The sequence below is a fragment of the Lissotriton helveticus genome, chromosome 5_1, assembly GCF_964261635.1.
Source record: "Lissotriton helveticus chromosome 5_1, aLisHel1.1, whole genome shotgun sequence".
NCBI classification, from domain to species: domain Eukaryota; kingdom Metazoa; phylum Chordata; class Amphibia; order Caudata; family Salamandridae; genus Lissotriton; species Lissotriton helveticus.
This window is the reverse complement of record NC_136065.1, coordinates 1,840,747,442-1,840,769,302: the sequence shown is the minus strand read 5'-3', so window position 1 is coordinate 1,840,769,302 and position 21,861 is coordinate 1,840,747,442. Positions and strand designations below refer to the sequence as shown.

At 50.6% G+C, this 21,861-nt stretch overlaps 1 protein-coding gene across 11 annotated transcripts in view; it reads left to right on the top strand.

Moving 5' to 3' along the window:
• Positions 1-21,861, top strand: part of KAT7 (lysine acetyltransferase 7) — a 761,891-nt gene that overhangs the window by 545,202 nt on the left and 194,828 nt on the right. For all 11 annotated transcript variants that reach the window (XM_078645259.1, XM_078645254.1, XM_078645249.1 and 8 more), the window contains one exon: positions 3,476-3,569. In XM_078645259.1, coding sequence (XP_078501385.1) covers positions 3,476-3,569 — 94 coding nt within the window. The remainder of the gene's footprint in view (positions 1-3,475; positions 3,570-21,861) is intronic.

Below are 21,861 nucleotides of genomic sequence, written 5' to 3'. Positions count from 1 at the left end.
TATGAATATCATTAAAGAAGCCAGGAGGCCTGCTATACTGCTAAATGGAAAATATTTGCCATTTACTGCAACAATAACCACATTAATCCCCTAGATGCTTCCATCCAAAATATCATTTGTTACCTTCTACATTTACAAAGATGTAATTTGGCATATTCATCTATACGCCTACATCTGGCAGCAATTGCAGCATATTTACAAAATAGAAACATCTGTCTCTATTTAGAGTGCCTGCTATTAAAACATTTATGGAAGGATTAAAAAGAATCATTCCTCCCAGGTTATCACCCTCTCCAGTGTGGAACCTAAACATTGTTCTTACAAGGCTCATGGGACCACCTTTTGAACTTCTACACAAATGTGAACTGCAATTCCTCACATGGAAAACAGCTTTTCTAGTAGCTATTACCTCTCTTAGGAGAGTAAGTGAGATTCAAGCTGTCGCTATACAAGAACCATTTTTACAATTACACCGTAATAAAGTGGTTCTCAGAACAAATCCCAAATTCCTTGCAAAAGTCATTGCTCAGTTTCATTTATACCAATCTGTAGAGTTACCAGTTTTTTCCCAAAATCCAGACTCTGTAGCAGAAAGAGCTCTACACACACTAGACGTTAAAATAAATCTCCTCTATTATATAGATAGGACCAAATCCTTTCGCAAAACAAAGCAATTGTTTGTAGCTTTCTCTCCACCACACAAAGGCAACTCCATCTCTAAAGCTGGAATTGCAAGGTGGATTGTAAAATGTACACAAATATGCTATCAAAGAGCAAAACGTACATTAACAGTTCCTTCTAGGGCACACACCACACGCAAACTAGGAGCCTCCATGGCTTTCTTAGGGACCATTCCCCTAGAAGACATTTGCAAGGCAGGAACATGGTCTACAACACACACCTTCACTAAACACTATTGTGTTGATGTGCAAGCTAAGCAGCAAGCTGCGGTAGGCCATGCTGTCCTCAAAAGCCTCTTTCAAACTACTGCAACAGATTCAGGTGACCACCGCTAAGGGGAGACACTGCTGTACAATCTATGCACAGTGTAAGATCTGCAGCTCATATGCCTCGAACGGAAAATTCTACTTACCAGTATGCATCTGTTCTTGGCATGTAGAGCTGCAGATTCTTACACGCCCTCCCGCCTCCCCGGGGCCTGTATCTGTTCCAGTTCTATCTTAATTAGATATACACACATGGACATCCTTTCTTCTTTCTACAAACTATCATTTCCCATCATGGCGAAAAACAATCTAAGGATGGAGCTGATGCCCATGCTCACTATCGTCCAAGGGAGGAGTCACCTATCTTGTGACTACAAAGACTTCTTTCAAGACGACAACAACATGCAATCATTCGAGCCCAACATCAGGTGGCGATCTAATGCACAGTGTAAGAATCTGCAGCTCTACATGCCAAGAACAGATGCATACTGGTAAGTAGCATTTTCCTTTCTAATTAAGATTCCACTGGTGAAAGTGTTCATATCCTACCTAAATGCCCCGGTCCATTCTTGGATTCTTCATGTAGAACCTACATGACTCATGGCACCCCTGTTGTAGTAGTTACATTCTTTTCAGATGCAACTTCTCTAAACGAAAGTCGTTTTCTTGGTGGTTACTTTCTTCCATAGATAATGAATAGCAAATCTTAACAGCAGAAGAGGCATTGATTCAGGTTTAAAAGGATTAAGTCGTTTTGAAGCCAAACCTGTGATTTCTGCCAAGGGTCGTCTCCCCTTACCATGTTATTCAAACCAGTGCCCGTCCATTTTTCTTTCCACATACTCAGTTGGTTGCAGAAGGAGCATTACACATATAGATGTATTACATTGATCGCACCAAATCCGTTGGGTAACCAAAACAACTTTTTTTGTATTTGTAAAATCTCATTTGGGTAAAACAGAATCTTGGCTTGCATGATGTATAGTGAAGTTTATCCAGTTCTTTTATTTCAAAACTAAATGTGCACTCCACCCTGCGCATAGACCACATTCCATTAGCGAAAAAGAGCCACATTAGCCTTCCTTAGCATCTTACCACTTGCAGACCTCTTCCTTTTCACCTACATTGTCTACACCACACAATTTCAAACAGCAGTCCTTTGTAGATATTCGTGCCCGACAAAAAGCACAGTTTGGGCAAACAGTCCATTTATTTACAATAGCTGCTTGATCTGCTTATCAGTAGCTATTGGTTTGAACCTTGTAGTGCTCTAGATTTACATATACCCTGCACCAGGTTCAAACTTCGGTTTCAGATTATTCTCCACTCTTTCTCAGTGCACATGTAGAACTATACGGTCCCACTACCCCCTCACTCCACATAGTTTCACTCCAGAATACATTCACTCACACTTTAAGAGGAAAGAACAGCCTGAGGTGGAGTCATAATCTTGGTGTATTTTGGGTTTGGGGAGAGGGATCACAAGTTACCTCGTAACTGAAAAGTCTACTATGAAGAAAAATAAATTGCAATGTCCACTCCCAACACTAGAGCTAGGAGTGTGCAAAGTCAGCAAATCTACTACGCTACAAGCCAATAGTTACAGATAAGTAACATTTTCATCCTGAAATCATTGTGCCACGCGTTAAGTCATGCCAGCTGCATTTCATCAGTCTTGTTGGAAAAGCGTGAAGGCTATGTTTTTATTTTTTGTTTGTTTTGCTTTGCACATAACAGATTCCAGACAGCACCAAAGGCATTTTGGTGGAAGCCACTTCTAAAAAGGGAGCTCTTTTCTACTTTATAATGTTTCACCAAAGCAATATCTTTTTATTCCACATTTTACCTTCTAGTCACCATATGTTGATTATTTTTTTCTCAAATGATGATCACTGGTGGTAGTTAAAATAAGTGCCGGATTCCAGTTTTAAATGAGGGGAATGCATTATAAGTGCCTTAGTATTACAACAGATGCCGTGTAACACAGAAGTACAAATGTTAAAGAAATGTTACCTCCAAAACCATGTGTTTCTTCTGTAAGTATTTTAGGATTATTTATTTTCAAAGGCAAAATATGCAAGGTTTATTATGTAGCTGGCAAATTAATCAAACCTGGTTAAGGACATTTAGTTGTGCTTGCAAATGGCACTGTCTGCGTTGGTTGTTTTTTCAACCATCAGGCATGTTAAACAAAGATCAAATTTGAGGCAAACTAAGTCAATACTGCCTACTTAGGTCAAGAAGTACTAGTTAGGTTGTTGACTTGCACATACGTTTAGCATGTGATCCTGTGTGGAAGTGGATGTGTTCAACACCAGTTTGTTTTGTCTAGTGGTGTGTTTGCTGGGTTGACACTAGCTTTAAATGCTCTCTTTTAATCTGAGTATGTGTTGATGGAATATTTGTTTGGTTTATGGTGAATCTGATAAATTTCTCGCTGGTGTATATATTGTTTTTCTTTATTCGGTATTGTCAATCATGAAATTAGAGTACAGGAATAATTCTCTCTGTATACAACTTCTTTGCAGGAGAAAAACTCATTCCTCAATTACAACGTCTCCTGTATCCTTACGATGCCTCAGTACATGCGGCAGGGATATGGGAAAATGCTAATTGATTTCAGTAAGTAAAACCCATTTAAAAAAGTAATTGCTATTGGTTATTGGTCCATCTGGGTTGGTATTTGCTTCTTTGTCAGACCTGAATGTTGGGTAAGTCTTAAAAATGCTTTTCCCAAACGTCTTCACCCCACTACCGTTTCTAGTTTGTTACCTAGATACAGAAAGCCTGACTTGCTGTAGGGTAAATTCCCCTTAGAATAGAATAGAATAGAATAGAAGGGAATTTTATGCAGCGCATGGCTACCTGGAAGCATCCCAGTGCTGAATGTTCACTCTGGTCCGAACTGCCTTTTAAGGAAAGAGCCAGGTTTTGCGTTGTTTATGAAAATAAATGTTCTAATGTGTATCCATATTACAAAGTTGATTACAATGTCTCCACTCTTCCTTTATGTTGGAACCCCACACGTTCCCGCCACAGCTAATTGCTCAGCTATTTGACGCATAAATTAACATTCCTTCATTCAGTCAAGAGGTCACAGTTAGAAAGACAGCTCAGTAACTCAGTAAACCCAATGCAGAGAACCTGCAGGTTACATGTTAAATCACAGTGGCATGTTCTTTCATCTTAGCAATGTGAATAAAATGCATTCCATATAGTTTGGAAATCTGAATTATCTTTATTTCTTTCAAGGTATGAGCAGCGAAAACATGAGCACTGAATGCCCCACCTGTGCATAGGACCCCAAAAAAAAACTTACAGTAAATATGAAAGAATTAATCTTTCTGGCTTAATTTTCCATATTTAAATAGCAGAATCCAATCATAAAAGGGGTTTAAACACAATACAGCCCTCACATCAAACTGTATCATTAACCTTATTATTACAGACCCCTTTGGCAGGGCACATGGCTCCGAGAGACGTCCTCTCTTATGGGCTTCCGGTCCTGGGACCACATTGGAATCTCTCTCCTCGGGGATATTTGGGTGGGTGACCACGCTCGAACCTTTACTGAGCTACAAAAGCGCCACTCCCTCCACACCTCCCAATTCTATCGATACCTCCAACTCTGCCACACACTCATGGCACATACCTCCCCCAGTACATCGATACCCGAATTCAGCCCACTAGAGGCGCAGGTACTTATGGGAAACCTGGGGAGGGGTCTCGAAGATATATCGATTTCTAATTAACAACACCCCTACCAACCTGGACACACTCTGAGCCCGCTGAGAGGGATGGTTAGGTCCCCTGGAGGAAGCGGATTGGCGTGATGCCCTTATGGCCCCCAAAACCCTTACGACCTCCTCCAAGCTTCGCCTCATCCAACTTTACTACCGCCACACAGCCTACCTCACCCCGGTGCGTCTACACAGGGCGCGATTGTGCCCCTCCCCTGACTGTGCCCGCTGTGGTCAGGCCCCTGCAGATTTCTTTCATATGGTGTGGACCTGCCCCGCCCTCGCCTCGTTGTGGTCGGTCCAGTAGTAGTCTGAGCTTACCCAGACACTAGGCTGGCAGGTCCCCCATCACCCCATGCGCCTGCTCCTTGGTGTCTTCGTAGGCTTAGACTGCTCTAGAGCCGACAAGCTCTTTTTTGGCACAGCCCTCGCAGTTGCCAAACGTGACATAGCGGTGGCATGGGCAAGCACCAGGTCCCCTACCCTGCGCAAATGATGACGAGGGGTGGATTGGTGTGCCACGCAAGAAGAACCCCTGTTAGTTCCGGGGATGTCCGAGGAAGTTCCAGAAGATAGGGGGCAAGTGGGTGAATTTGCTGCCTTAACGTTCATGTTGCCCTCCAAATGTAAAAGTACATGTTGCCCTATGTACAGCCGTAAGAAGATATCCTATCATTCCCTAGAGCCGGATTATGCTGTTTGTTGTATATGGCTATTGTGTATTCATGCTGATATGTGCTGGTTTTTGTTCTGTTTCTCATATAAAATGCAAATAAAATTTGATTATCAAAACAAACCTTATTAGTAACCTAATACAATGCTCTGTAATAGTAAAGACTCAAGACTCTTTCTAATTTTCTTTACAAACTGAGCTCAGACTTTCCTGAACCTCTGTCCTGCAGCAGAAAAGTTGCTTCAGCCGATTGATGTAGAGAGATCTTTTATAAACTATCATCTGATAGAGACTACTATCCGCAGATTCCTTCATGTATAATTATCCCCAGGCGTGAGAATGGTTCCAGAATTTTTTTTCCCTGCGTGCCGGAATGACGGCATCACGCGACTCTGCCCAGGTGTTGTCAGCGTACGTGACGTCAGCGAGGTCACATTAGTCCCACCCGGCGCGCCTACGTCAGTTTTTTCCTTTTCCGCGTGCACTGCGGATCTGGATCGTGCTCTGGGCCTGTTTAGGCCTTTCCCTTTCGCTATTGCGTGTGTGTGGGAACAGTGTGCGAATGCCTTTGGGTTTAAGACGTGCTCGTCTTGTGGACGCCTGATGTCGGTGATGGATCCTCTCCCGATCTGCATGTGGTGTTTGCGAAAACACCACAACTCCACTGATTGTGAGGTGTGCCAGCAGATGAAGCCGAATGCCCGGCGGAAGCACAGGATGAAACTTCTCTCGGCTCGCATGTCTGGGTCGGCGTCGTCATCTCGCCCGGCCTCTGCGGACGGTTCTCGAACCCGCTGCCTCCCTCGTTGACTGTGTCCTTCTCCCAGGTCGCAGAAGCATTGCTCGCCTGTCTGTAAGTGTTACTGTTTGTCCCCGAGGTTAGGTTTCCGGCCTGTCGGCCCCACGTGTCTTCCCCTTATCCGCTGTTTCCCGGTGTGGGGGCGACTAGAGCCTAGATGGAGACATGGAGACATATGCGATAGCTTTGCAAGCCTCGCTGGCTTCTTCCCCTCCTGGGACGTCTGCGGATCCCTTCCGTGGCGTTGCCGGCGGCTCCTGCCTTGGCGCCGACTGGCTCGGATCCAGGTTTGGAGGATGTGGTGCCATTGGGGTGCGGCCCTTAGGGGTTCCCTCCTTCGGACCACGACACCTCTGCTTCGCCGCAAACTCCTGTGGGAGTCCCTGTGGTTTCCCGGGAGGTCGCCGGAGCGCGAGACGCACCCCCGAGCCCCTCTCGGTCCTCTGGACAAGTGGCGGTCTAGTCCGAGGCGATGCTGCTTCGGTGCCGGGGGCTGCTGGCCCTGGTGGCGCCACCAGGGTCTGCAGAGGGCCCCTCCCACCCCATCAGGGGTCGAGGATGGCGGGGGACTCCTCGTCCCTCCCCGGGTCCCTCTCGTTCCTCCACGCAGGCGGCTGCCTCGTCGGAGGTCAGGTCGGCGCCGCTCCGCCGCCCCAGCTCCAGCCCAGCGCCGGTCTCGTTCACCCTGTATGAGGCCGCCCCGGCGTCTTCTTTGGCGCTGGACACGACGATGTCCTGCTTCAGATTGCGGACTCTACGGTGCCAGGCCGACGTCTGGTCGTTGACTCTTCTTCGAACGCTTCCTCTAGAGGTTCGGCGTTTGCTAGTGTCATCCTCGCCGGAGACGGGCCGCTGCGTCGTGGCCTTTTCACCGACGTCGTCTAAGGGCGGCTCCTTGCCGTCGCCGCGGTCTTCGCCAGAGGAGCTACAGGTTCCCCACTCCTTTGTCCCACTTCCTTCTTTCCGGACCTGGCCCTTCCCTCTTCCCGTTGGCTTGGGGGATGGCCGCCTTAGCTTGCAGCCGTCACCTAACGAGGAGCTGCTTTCCCCTCCGCGGGGCCCTACGGAGGTGGGTGCAGCTTTCGCTCGCTCTGTTTCCACGGCTGTGGGAATTTTGCGCATGGGTGACTGTAACAGGGCAAGGCTGAGTGACAATGTGGGGTGGTGGACTCCCGGGAATGACCCCGTACTGCCTCCTTCATTAAAGACAGACACCTGGGGTTCAGAACAGGACGGACTCGAAGAGGAGGGACACGGCGCCTTTAACTGGGAATACAAGGAGGAGGAGGAAGACACACCTTCTGCATACGTCAGGGACACCGGATTGGATAAACACAAGGAAGTGATGTACGTGGCGTGTGACATCACCCCGGAGGAGAAGGCGAGGAGCGTTATCGGAGAGCGGAGGAGAGAAGAACCTATCCACGAAGAAGTGCAGAGAGAAGGAGGAGAAGCGACCCACGGAGAGCCAGGAGGCCAACGACCCCGTGAGCTGCCGTGCCACTCTCCCGGAGGAGGAGCGTGGCTATCCCAGGTACGGGAGCGGATGGCAGCTTGGGTGGGCAAGCGTGTGTGAATATTGTACAAAATCCCCGTGTTTGATCATCCTCGTCTCCCCACCTTATCGTTTCCTTATCCCCGCGTCTACCCCTCACTCTCTGTACAGACCCGTCACACTTCACCCTTGTATAGCCGTACATATTCACCGGTGACCCCCTCCAACCACTACACACGGTCCCAAGGGAATATCCCAGTAGACGGTAACACTAACGGCTCCCTCTCTGTTGGTTTTCCTTTGCATGGGTCACCGGAGCCAAGAGAGTCGTCACACCGACCAGACCGGAGCGTGAAGTTACCATACCCGTCATACAGGAAAGACGAACAGTCCAACACTCGAACGCCAAAACGGATCCCAGCCAGTTCGCAAAGGAGAGACTCACCTTTAGAACCAGGAGAACATTGATATTACCACCGAGACGTCTGATTCCAATAAAGCCTTCTTTACCCTCTCGACCCAGTGTTTCTCTCGTTCCTGACCCGCAGCCTGGTATAGTAGTCACCCCAGAACCTCAAGCCCAGGTCACAGTGACTCAGCTACCCATTTCCCCGCGGATCATCTTCTGAAGGTTCTCCATCAGGGCTCTGGTGGCAGGGAGCTGTTGCTCCCCTTTGAGGGTTCGCTCCAATCTTCTCTCTTGGGGACTTGGGCCGTCCTGCAACAGGGAACCCGGTGCCTCAGCACCTTCTGCACCGCTGTCATCCGGCGCCGCGTGATCCGGTGTGTCTTTCCCTTCACCCCTCTACCAGAGGCCCCCTTTTGCAGACTACCTTTCCTTCTCTGCCGCCGCTGTTGTCTCCCCTGTCAGGAGATGCCCGCTGGCTGGCTCCTGGGGTGCAATATGTTCGCCTCGACCAGTGCCACTCTGCGGGCCCTTAACACGTGTGGTTTGGCTCGGGCCACTTCTTGTTTGTGGGACTCAGCGGAGTCCCTTATGTCTACTGCTTCACAGGAGGGTGTCTGTGTTGATTTGAGACACTCTGTGTTGGATGGCCGGGAGCTGGCGGCGTTTATTCTTTGCTCCGCTTTGGACATCTCGGAAGTGCTGGTTCGTGCCATGGCTTCTTCGGTTGCCCTTCGTCGCCATGCCTGGCTTCAGGACAGTGTGTTCCCGGAGAACGTTTGAGAACGGTTGGTGGACCTTCCCTTCGATGGTGCTCTTTTGTTCCATGCCCCTGCGGACTCTGCCATCCAGAGGTTCGTCCTCCTCCTTCCCCCTCAGTGAGCTGTGAGTTGATCTGGTACTTGGAGGTGTTCTTCCGTTGGGGTGGGTCGCCCCGGTTGTCAGTTCTGTGTGCTTCGTGGCCACTCGAGTCCTCCTTGTTGGGACTGTGGCTCTGTTGGCTGCTGGCCAGCCCTTCTTGATTGTGTGATTCTGCTTCGGGGTTCCTACACCATGCTGGCCCTGAGATTTGGACTTCTGTGTTTTTCCTCACTGGCTGCTTTGATAAGCCTTCTGTGAGGTTGGGGGTCTTTTCTGTTGTTCTCTGCTGCGGAAATTATTTCCTTAGAGGTGCCCATGTCTTGGGACGTGACCTGCCCTATGTGGGGTACTGGTGGCTGTTATATAGCCCTGTTATGTGCTGGGGAGCTGTGGTCGACTGCGGGCTTCTGCTGTCCGTGGCTTTCTGGTATGTTGCAAATGCAATCTTCTTGCTGATGGCTTGGAATAGCTTGGGGTATGCCCCAGAGTATTCTTCTCTGGGGTCGCTGCACTGTTTGCCAGGTCTGGCCTGCTGTCTGTGGCCTGGCGTCATGGTCCTGTCCGGTCCCACTTATTTTGGGCCGTGTGCGGTCTCCTCCCTAGGGAGTGTCTGGACTCTTCTTCGCTTTCCTGCGCTCTATCTTCGGCTGGCGCCTGGCTTGCCCTGGTTGCTTCGTTCTGTGGTGCCCTCAGCGCCTGGCGGTGCTTGCCGGTGCCGACCTACTGTTTTCTCTGCACCTTTGTGCCTTCTTGGGGCTTTAGTTAGACTGTCATCCTGCCTTGTCCGCTTCTTCCAGTGGGCCTTGCACCTGGTTCTGCCTCTTCTCCCTGTGGGAGGAGTTGGTCCCTGACTTCTTGTCCCTCTGGCGGGCGCAGTCCGTCCCTGCGGGGCGTTGGACGGTTCTTCCTAGGTGACCATGGTTTACCCTTTTCGGCTTCCGCCTACTTATTGCTGGTGGCGCCGTCCTGTATGGGATTGCCTTGGCTCTGCCCCCTTTTTTAGGTCTCGTAGCGATACAGTGCGTAAGCACTGTACTCGCCGAGATCTAATGTTACTGACTCTGCTTCCCAGGAGACAGTGCCGGCCGCGCGCTTCTCTCAAAAGGCGATCGGCGCAGGCCACGCGCGCGGCTGTCTCCTGGGAAGCGCCAACATATACAGGCACACCTCCCCCTGCACGCATGCGCACACAGCACCACACACATACACAAGCGCACATACACGCACGGGGAGACGTCCCCCCCCACCCCTCCGCCGTCGCATACACACACGCACACATACAGGCATTCCCCCCTTCCCCTGAGGGGGTCACATAGCTCCCCACGCTGGAATAAATATGAAAAGTGCTCTGACGCCTGGCATGGTTCCTGCTTTACACAGTCATAAAATAAATACCTTAAATTATGGCCCCGCCCGCTGCCGCAGCTCACCCCGGCTGTCTCCCATCCGGGGAGGGGGGGCGGGGTCGCTCGCTGGTGCCGGGTGCCCCCCTCCCCGGTGTGAGCCGCTCCTTGCGGGCTACCGCCGGGTCCTCCGCAGTCCTTTCCACCTACTATCTCCCGGGGCCCGCAGCCGCCCCCGTGATCCCAGCCTGCACCGCGCGCGGTTGGAGGGAGGACCTCCAGCGATCCCATCGACCAGCGTGCAGCGGGGACTCCGCCTATTACTTCCTGCTTTCAATCATAGGCAGCGCCGCCCGGAGGCCTCCGCCTCCCATGAGTATCCAGGGGCCGCCTCCGGAGCCGGCAGCCAGCAGCGCTGATCCCGCCGCGACCGCACCGAGCGATGCTCCTCTCCATGGTGTGGTTCAAGGCTCCTCGACGCAAGGCCAAGAAGGCGCCTCTAAGGTAACCAGCGCTTTCTGACTCCTCGGAGGTGGCGGGCGGGGTGAGGCGACTGGCGGGGATCCTGGGGATTAGCACACATGGTCGGGTTTGGAGGAGGCGCGGCGGGCGCTCTGAGGCAGCGGCACGTCAGGCAGGGGTGATAACCAAATGCATGCTCGGTGAAAGAAATATTTGTGCATTTCACGTAAAATAATAAATGGTGTTGTCAGTTAAGCTTAAGTGTGTGTTTTGAGAATAGGTGTGAACACGGATTCGAGACGGTATTCGCCAAGTTGTACCCCAAGCAGTAATACCAAAAGGTGAACAACATGTTACATCTCTGCGCTCGCACGGATTCTCGCCTTCTGTTTTGTGTGTTGTAGACTGTGCGTGGCAGACCGCACATCTGTCTAGGGCTCTAGGCGCTGTATTCAAGGGTGCGGTGAGAACCCTCTCTACAGCAGGCACGCCACTGATGTATGAACAGTAAATATATTCTTCTGTCCCTTTATGAACTTGTGGTTTCTTGTTGCATATTTTTTCCCGTTGCAAGTGTAGCAAAAATTCTTTAGCAAAATGCGGAAGGCGTGCAATAGTTTCCTAGAACAGTGCGAGAGTTCCCACCACGAATACTGCACAGGCTGCCCCAGGACCAGAGGAAAGGCCTCACTTCAGAGGAGTGAAGGCTGAGTCAGTCTGGAGAGACTCCAGACCTGCGATATGCAGGAAGACCGTAGCTCTCAGCACCGAGTCCTTAACTTTTAAGCGGTTCTCTGTAGTCATTGACTTTCGGAAGTCAAGCTTGAATGCAGGTCTGACTGAGCCAACGCACCTCCAGTAGACACTGCTCCCTATGCGATGTGACCTCCAACTATCACTGCTTTAAACAGCCCCACCTCACCATGTCTGTACCCCAAGCTGTGTGAGCTCTAAGAGTTATCACTGCTCCACCCAACCCCACTAGACCATATCTGCTTGCTTGCCCGTACCACATCTACTCACTAAGTGCTGCAGTCTCCTAATCTCCCCTGCCGTCGTGAAAGGGATATCCGACCCTCTTAAGTAAAACTTATTCAGTGATTAAAAACTGATAATATTGTTTGAAGAAAATACACTCTGTGTCATCATTAGAGCTGCGTGAATAATAACAGCTGTGAGCAACAGCACTCTTGCACACACTCAAACTGCTCACCAATTCAAAGTATGCTAAAAAATGTATGCAACGCATTGTCATACACAATGCCAATAACTCAAACTTTAATGCTGCGAGACCTATTGCATTGCAAATGCTTGTTACTTGGAGTCTCTAGGTTGCTCTTCTCCGGTGCTCCTCTCCCTTGCCTTGGCCTGTGGCGGAGGTTTTGTGGCCTTGTATGGGCTTGGGGTGTTTAGCCTCCTTTCGCCTTGCCTTGTTTTCTCTATGGTGTGCAGACAAGATGCCTCTTCTCTTCTTTTTCCCACATCCCCTTTGGGGTTGGTGGTCTTCTGCTGGCGGGGGTTGTCCTTTGCCTGAGGGGACGGGGCTCCTCGTCCTGTCTTGGATCTCTGCCCCTGTCGGACCCTCTGTTGTGACCAGGCGGGTGGGGTCCTCTTGCAGACCCTCCTTCCCCTTGGGTATGGCTAGGGTATCTATTTTACATGAAGGAATCTGTGGCTAGGAGTCTCTATAGTTCATGCATTTATAAAGCGCACTACTCACCCAGAGGGTCTCAAGGCGCTGGGGGAGTGGTTTACTGTTTATCGAATAGCCATGTTTTCAGTTCTTTTCTGAAGGAGATGTGATTCTGAGTGAGGCGGAGGTGGGTGGGGAGTGAGTTCCAGGTCTTGGCAGCCAGGAAGGAGAAGGATCTGCCACCCATGGTGGTTTTTCGGATGCGCGGAACTGCGGCGAGGGCTTGATTGGATGATCTTAGTTGGCGGGTGGGATAGTAGAAGGACAGTCGGGTGTTGAGGCATTCGGGTCCTAGATTATAAAGGGCCTTGTGTGCGTGGGTAAGAAGGCGGAAAGTGATTATTTTGTTGACGGGAAGCCAGTGGAGGTTTTTTAAGTGACCGGTGATGTGCTCTTGGCGCGGGATGTCTAAAATGAGTCTCGCTGATGCGTTTTGGATGCGCTGGAGTTTTTTCTGCAATTTTGTTGTAATTCCGGCGTATAGTGTGTTGCCATAGTCCAGTCGACTCGTGACCAGTGCATGGGTGACAGTCTTTCTTGTTTCGAGGGGGATCCAGCGGAAGATCTTTTTGAGAATGCGAAGGACGTTGAAGCAGGAGGACGATACGGCGTTGACTTGTCTGGACATTGAGAGGCAGGAGTCTAGAATGAAGCCAAGGTTACGTGCATGGTCTGTGGGTGTGGGCGCAGATCCCAAAGCGGAAGGCCACCAGGAGTCGTCCCAAGCTGAGGGGGAGGATCCTAGGATGAGCACCTCCGTTTTGTCTGAGTTGAGTTTTAGGCGGCTCTGCTTCATCCATTCGGCTACTTCTTTCATACCTTCGTGAAGGTTGTTTTTGGCGGTGTTGGGGTCTTTGGTGAGGGAAAGGATTAGCTGGGTGTCGTCGGCGTAGGAGATGATGTTGAGGTTGTGTTGACGCGCAATGGAGGCGAGGGGACTCATGTAGATGTTGAAGAGGGTGGGACTGAGTGAGGAGCCTTGAGGTACGCCGCAGATGGCTTCGGTGGGCTCTGAGTAGAAAGGGGGGAGTCGGACTCTCTGGGTTCTCCCGGCTAGGAACGAGATGATCCAGTCCAAGGCTTTTCCTTGTATGCCGATGTTGTTGAGGCGTTGTATGAGGGTGTTGTGACAGACAGTGTCGAAGGCGGCGGAGAGGTCGAGTAGAATGAGGGCCACTGTTTCACCGTTGTCCAGGAGTGCTCGGATGTCGTCGGTCGCCGCAATGAGGGCGGTTTCGGTGCTGTGTTTGGCTCGAAAGCCGTTCTGTGAGGGATCCAGGGAGTTGTTGGATTCAAGGAAGGCTGCGAGTTGGCTGTTGACGGCTTTCTCGATGACTTTGGCCGGGAAAGGGAGGAGGGAAATGGGTCGGTAGTTTTTCAGATCTGAGGGGTCTGCTGTTGGTTTTTTCAGAAGGGCGCTGAGTTCGGCGTGTTTCCATATTTCTGGAAAGGTGGCGGAGTTGAAGGAACAGTTGATGACATTGCGGAGTTGGGGAGCGATTATGGAGTCAGCTTTGTTGAAGATGTAGTGGGGACAGGGGTCAGAAGGTGAGCCAGAGTGGATTGAGTTCATGAGGCGAATGGTGTCTTCAATGGTGATTGGGTTCCAGGAGTTGAGATAGTTAGTTGGAGGGGTGGGATCTGAAGGGGGTGGGGTGAATTGGTCATTAGGAGTATTCTTGAAGCTGTTGTGGATGTTGGCAATTTTGTTGTAGAAGAAGGAGGATAGCGCATCGCAGAGGTCTTGGGAGTTAGTGATGTCGTTGGATGCTGCTGGAGGGTTGGTGAATTCTTTGACGATATTGAAGAGTTCCTTGCTGTTATGGGAATTGTTGTCGAGACGGTCCTTAAATGCTGATTTCTTGGCGGATCGAATCAGTTGGTGTTTGCGGGTGGCTGTCTTGAGGGAGGCCATGTTGTCTGAGGTTGGTTCTTTTCTCCAATTCTTCTCCAGGGTGCGGCATGTCTTCTTGGATTTTTTAAGGTCATCATTGAACCAGGGAGCTTTTTTGCTGGATGATTGCGACTGGTGTTTTTTCAGGGGTGCTAGTTTGTCCGCACTGTGGGTAATCCATTGCCTGAGGTTGGTGGCCGCTAGGTCTGGGTCCGTTGCTAGGGTGGGAGTGTTTTGGCTGAGTGATGTGAGGAGTTGGTCGGTGGTGATTTTTTTCCATTTTCTTCGGGGAATGGGTTGTGGACGGTTGTGGGTCAGGGTTGTTTTGTAGCTGAAGTGAACACAGCTGTGATCCGTCCAGTGGAGAGCTGTAGTGTGATCGAAGGAGATGTGCTTGCTGGAGGTGAAGATAGGGTCGAGCGTGTGTCCGGCTATGTGAGTGGGGGTGTCAACAAGTTGTTTGAGTCCGAGATTGGACAGGTTGTCCAGAAGGGTGGTGGTGTTATTGTCGAGAATGTTGTCAAGGTGGTAGTTGAGGTCTCCTAGGAGAATGTAGTTCTCGGAGGCGAGGGCGTGCGGGCTGACGAAGTCAGTGATGTCGTCGCTGAATTGAGATCGGGTGCCTGGGGGCCTGTAAATGAGGGTTCCTCTAAGTGTGGTTCTGGGGTCGGTGTGGATCTGAAAGTGGAGGTGTTCGGCGGTTGCAAGATTGACGTCAGAGCTGGTTGTAATTTTGATGGCGTTTCTATGGACGATGGCGATGCCTCCTCCAGTTTGATCGGTGCGGTCTTTTCGAATGATCTTGTAAGTGTCCGGTATGGCTATGGCGATGTCGGGGGCCGAAGATGCATTCATCCATGTTTCAGTAAGGAAGGCGATGTCAGGTGACGCAGTGTCGATTAGGTCCCAGAGTTCGGTTGCATGTCTGTGGACCGAGCGGGTGTTCAGTAGGATGCATTTCAAGTCGTTGGGTTCGGAGCTGTGCGTGGAGGAAGTGTGTTTGGTGAGGGTCCTGAAGCAGTTGAACTTACAGGAGAGGCAGGAGAATGGGCCGTGGGTACGTCCTGGGGTAGCTTCGCAGCAAAGTGGGGTGCGTCCGGCGTTGAGGGCGAGGAGAGTAGCGGCATCATAAGTTATTCTGGGGGGTTGGGAGCGGCGTAGAGCAGGGGGACGGGCGTAGACGGGCTTACCTTTGGCGCGGCCGTAGCGCGTGGACGCTGCGCGTGGGACCATCTGACATAAATGGACAGTGGAGGGGGCGGAGCGTGGGAGGGGCAGCAGGGAGGCGGTAGTGTGGATGAGGGGCGGGCCAGGGAATAACAACAACAACAAAATGGAGGGTCAAAGGGGAAAGGCAGACAGGGGCAGCATAAACCCAAATGCGTCGAGTGATCAATATAATCCAATCAAATGCACAGACCCAAGCAAAAATGATCGAGTGAGCAGTAAAAACAAATGCACACACACACGCAAAAATTATCCCGACAGCCTGAGCGAGGTCGCGCTAAATATGGCAAAAAGTTACAGTGACGCTATGCGTGTAAAGCGCTATAATGCAAGGTTACAACAGTGCTGTGTGAAACGCGCAGAAAACGATACCAGGGAGCGTTTCAGCAGATAATGAGGAGGAGCGTGGTGGAGCGGCCGTTCTGAAGCTAGTCCAGGTGGTCTATCAGATGAATGAGTTACTTACCTTCGGTAACTATGTATCTGGTAGAGACGATTCTAGCCGCAGATTCCTTCACGGCCTGCCCTTCCTCCCCGTTCTGCGAGGACTTTTGACTTGGTCTTTTGCACTCGCTTCCCTGTGGGTGGCTGTGTCTTCTATGGGGGTTATATCCGTACTGGCATGGTTGCTGCTCAGGGCTAGGCTCTGTTCTTTGTTTTCCTTGCCTTTGGATACTGCAGTGCCTGTTACTGCTCTTTTTGGTGGTGGTCTTCACTATTCCTTTTTCTACTTTTATGTTTAAAGTATTTTTATTAGAAAGGTACAGTGGTAGAGGTAGACAATCATACAAAGGGTCAGTGCTCGCGCCAAAGGCGTCTCCGGAATGCAGTTCAAATGTCTCGGCCTCTGGGGCCGCCCAGCACCGGACCCAACAATTCGTAATATGCAGGAAACAAAGGCAGAAAAGCCATACCCGAACCAATCGAACCCTCCATTAACAAACAAACTCCCCCCCACAGTCCCTCCCCCACTCTGTCCGGTGCCATGTAAAACCAAAGTCCTGGTGTAGCCTCAGGCACGCACTCTCTCCCCAGCGCCACCCGTTGGTACACTCATTCACTCCACTCCAACAGCTCCTCACAACGGCGGCATAAGCCTCATGAGCCTCAGGTATTTAGGGCATGTTATTTCCTTGAATTCCGTGGACAGCAGTGTGTGAAAAGGCTGCCACAGCTCCTCAAAGCCATCCACCTCCCCAGCTAACGTGAGAGAGAGCTTTTCCATCCCCAGAACATGCCACAGCCTGTGTAGCCACCCTGTTAAAGAGGGAACGGTGGGTGTGCGCCAGTGTATTAAAATATTCTGAACCGCTGAACCTAACATGATTGCAATCTGCCTCCCCCGTCTAGATTTCAAAGGATACATTAACCTATTAGGGAGGCCTAGCAGGGTATAAACAGGAAATCTGGGCAGTTCAATCCCAAAGCACACATCAATCTCATCAAGTATCTCTGACCAGTACGCCTGTATAACTGGACAGTCCCACAGGATATGTGTTAGAGTGCCTTTCTGCCCACAGTTGCGCCAGCACCTATCATCGATCAGCCGGTTCATCTCGTGTAGCCGTTCTGGAGTGCGGTACCAGTAAGTAGAGACCTTGGTAAATGTTTCTGTGAGGCCTACATGGTAAGCTGAATGCCGCGCTCGGTATGATATGTGTTCCCATTCCTTATGACTAAGAGTCCTCCCTAACTCCCTGTGCCACCGCTCTCTGCCGGGGATATGGAAATGTGAGGGTGGACGCTGCAGCATCTTATACAGGTCGGATATTAGTTTCGCGTCCGAGGCGCGCGTCACTAACCATTTTTCATACGGCAACAGTTTCCTGTCCGCCGATCCCCTAACCTGTGGGTGAAGGGCCCAGTGCCTAACTTGCCAATATCTCATGCGGTCCGTTTCGTCCAACTGGAAATCGTCTTTCAGGCTTTGAAAGGGGACAATCCCGTCAGTCGTGTACATGTGGTATAGTGCCTTACAACCCCTCTCCCTCCAGCGCGAAAAGCCCCCAGGTTCTGTCCCCGGTATGAAGTCGGGATTGCACACTATAGGCGTGAACGGGGAGGGGAATGTGGTGAGGTCAAATGCAAGATTGGTGGCGTCCCACACCCTTAACGGGACCCGTGTGACGTAAGAGGCATAGTGATTCGGGGGACGGTGCGATCGGCGGAGAAATGGTATGTCTTGCAGCGGGCACCCGGCTACCGCCTGATCCTGAAAGAGCCAGTGTTTGTCAGATTCCAACCTGCTCCATTCCACCAGGTATCTCAATTGAGACGCCTGGAAGTATTTGCGCAAGTCTGGGACCCCCAATCCTCCCGATTCCGGCGCCAGAGTCGTAAGTGCACGGCGCATTCGGGGGGCGTGGCCCTGCCACACAAATCGGGACACTTCCGCCTGCATCCGTTGAATCCACCCCTTGGGGGGCTGTAAGGGCAGAGCGCGAAACAGGTATAGAATTTGGGGTAAAACCGTCATCTTGACAGCTGCCACTCGCCCCAGCCAAGAAATTGTCCCCTTGTTCCATCTCCCCATTTCTTCCTTGACTCTCTTACTCATCGCCTCGTAGTTGATGGTAATCGTTGCCTGCAGCGTGGGAGCCAGCGCGATCCCCAAGTATTGCACTTGGTCCCGCGACCAACGGAGGGGGAAGAGCCCCTGCAGCTCGTTCTTAGTCGCGGGTCGGAGGGAGACCTCTAATGCAGTGGATTTCGCTACGTTCATCTTGAAGCCCGCCACTCTCTCAAAAGCCTCGAGTTCGGCCATGCTTGCTGGCAATGACCGCCCCGGGTTCTCTAGCGCGAAAATCACATCGTCCGCATAGAGACTGATCGCGTGGGTATAGCCTCCCATCCTTATGCCCGTCACTTCCGGATTCCGTCGCACTCTCTGAGCGAGGGGCTCCATATAGAGCGCGAAGAGGAGAGGGGATAGGGGGCACCCCTGTCTCGTACCGCGCGCAATGTTGAAGCGCCCCGAACTGCAGCCATTCACCCGCACCACCGCGGACGGGAACTTATAACAGTTAAACACCATGCTACGAAACTTCTCCCCCATCCCTAACCGTGCCAACACATTCTCAAGGTAGGGCCAGTGTACACGGTCAAATGCCTTCTCGGCATCGACCGAAAGCAACATCCTCTCCCCCGGAATACGCGTAGCTTTTTCCAAAACGTGCACCAGTCTTTTCGTGTTATCAACTGTCTGTCTACCCGGCACGAAGCCAGACTGGTCCGGTTCAATCAAGCCAGGGAGATATCGCGCAAGCCGCGCCGCTAAGATCCCTGTATAAAGTTTCAGATCTACATTCAAGAGAGAGATCGGCCTATACGAGCCGCATTGGTTCCTATCCTTCCCTGGCTTGGGTATCACCGACACTGTTGCCTGCAAGAGATCTGGCGGAATAGCCCCTGGGTCTGAGAAGGAGTTATACAGCTTAGTCAAAATAGGGGCGAGCGTCGTGCTAAACGTTTTATAGAAAAGGGCCGTGTACCCATCCGGGCCCGGGGCCTTTCCATGTTTAAGCCTGGAAATCGCCGCAACCACTTCCTCAATCCTTATCTCCCTTTCCAAATAGACAGCTTGGTCCGGGGTCAAGGACGGGAGGGGCACCGAATCCAAGTAAGCCTCCGGCTCCTCAATCCGAGTGTCATCTGCAGCATATAGGTCAGCGTAAAACCGACGGAAGACGTCTGCCACGGCAGCGTCATCCGTGATCATCTCCCCCGTTGTACCCCGTAGCTCCTTTACCCGACGGCACTGGTGCACTGCTCTAAGTTTAGCCGCTAATAAACGGCCACACCGGTCCCCCCCCGTGTAATAGGCGTGTTTCATTCTCAGCGCAGCGTACTCCGCCCTATCTAAATCCAAAGAAGACAAGAGTTTTCTGGCGGCTTTGAGCTGTCTCCAAATTCTCGGAGCCCCTGTCCGGCGATGTACCTGTTCCAGTTCCCGTACCTTCTGAGTGAGCTCGTCCCGTTTTAGCGCCCTATCCTTATTGTCTGCAGCCGAAACCGCAATGAATTCTCCCCGCAGCACTGCCTTAAGGGCTCCCCACTGAGTAGAGAGTGAGGTATCCGAGTTAGAATTATGCAACTGAAAGTCCTTTACTGAGTCGGTGATCCGCTGCACTACCATTTTTTTGTGAAGGAGTGTGTCCCGCAACCGCCAAACCCCGCGCCTCGCAGCATGCAACTGGAGCCGGAAAGTTCCCGAGACCGGCGCGTGGTCCGAAAGGCTGATAACCCCTATTTCCGAGGCCGAGGCCATGTCACGGACAGGCCCTGTAACCAGCAAGTGGTCCAACCTGGCGTATGTTTTGTGTGCATGTGAGTAGTAAGAAAAATCCCTGTCCGCCGGGTGTAGACTCCGCCAGAGGTCGTGCATGTGTGGTAAATAAATAAATAATACCCTATTTTTGAATGTATAAATGAATAACAGATAGCTCAATAAAATAAGAGTCAAGATTCGAGGTAGTAGGAGTTTCGCAGGTTTATTACAGCATAAAGGACAGAAACAGGACAACCTGCATAGGAATAGGATGGCAGGGCCCAGCAGCGCTGCTGGTGTCAGGATCGAGACAAGGGAATAATTTTTTAATAACAGTGCATGAGCATATATACATAACGCAAACACATAGCATTACATTGCAATAGGCGTAGCAGTGGGTGGAGCAATAGGCGTGACGCGTAGCAGTCGCGAAAGATAAGGGTGAAAGTGGGTGTAACAGGGCGTATACATAGACATGTAATGCAAACGTAACAGAATATGTCATGAATGGGGCGGAAACCATGGAGGGGGCTACCTAAGGAGCCGGGACCTCTAACCTGGTGGTGCGCGCAAACTGGCAATGACGTATCACTAGGAGAAGCTGGGGGCTATGAACTCTGTGCTAGGAGCAGAGACTGAAGTCTGGAGAGTCAGGGTGACATGTACCTAAGCAGTATCTAGTATCTGATGTTTAGAGGACATGTTGATATAAACTAGAAGTCAGGAGGGGAAAGGCTAACAGACTCTAAGACTGGAGCATGCATTATTCTACAGGTAGCGCGTGATGAAGAATACGAAATGACCATTAAATGCAGTATTTCTCTAACGTGGAGATGTGAAGGCTAGACAATGACGGAAACTATTGATGCAGTTCAGTAGCTTAGGAATGCAGAGAAGGAGGACTGAACTGATAACTGAAACTATAACATACTCTTGGCAGACTCAGAGGCAGAGCCAGGCTGAACCGGGCACTGCGAGGCAGGAAGTAAGTGAAGGGTCGAGGATACAGGTGGGGGCTGTATCGCTCCTCAGCGAGGGCTCAGGAGACAGGAGCTGAATCTGGTGTCCAGGCCCTTTTGAGGCCTAGAAACGGGGACTTTACAATGAAATAACGTGCACACTGAGAGACGTGGCAACGTAGCTTTACATAGACCTGATATTCGTAGTATTCACGAGGACTGGAAACTGACATACTAGAGGTGGACACAACTATAATTGCGTCTTGAATCGAACATGGGGAATGCATATGCATATTTAATCATGCACACATAACATATGATGGATGACACGTAGGGACACAGAACATGGCAAAATTTACTTTTCCACATTCCCTCCTTGTCACTACGTTTCCATCAGGAAACATCAATATTCATGATACCATCTATCATTTCATACAGTATCATTTGCTCGTCTCGAATTATCCTGGAACGGGATTTAGAACGGGGTTTGGGATTAGGAATACAAGAGGTAGCACAAATGCCGCAAATCGCAGGGCCACATTGTATACAGAGGCAGCAGCTGAATATGATCGCTACTGCAATACCTAGAAAGGACAAGACTTTCCATCCCCATGCGGAAATTATATTCCAGAACCAACCGGACCATGTCCAGGTGCCTGGATCTTGGTGTATCAGATGGGCAATTTTATGGAGTCTGGTTATAGCTGAATAAACAGACGGCGCGTTATTTGGAATGAAAATGCAGCAACTAGATCCGATGACTCTACAGGCCCCGCCCCTATCGGCCAGTATGACGTCAAGGACGAGACGATTCTGTAAAACGACAAATCTCATAGCAGATTGCTCTTCGGTTAAGTTACCTAGAGCAGAGGCAGTCTCATTTACTACAGCTTCGAGGGTTCTTGTTAACCTACGGATCAGTTTACTATTCTGGATAGGTCCTATAAAGAAGAAGAAACCTCTATTGAAATCTGTATATTGTTCTAGAGCAGTTTCAGTATAATCGACAATTGGGGACTCCCTTCTATGTCTAATGTGTACTAGATGTGTGTTTCTGTGATAATCAGATGGGGCTAGGAAAACAGGTGGCAGTAG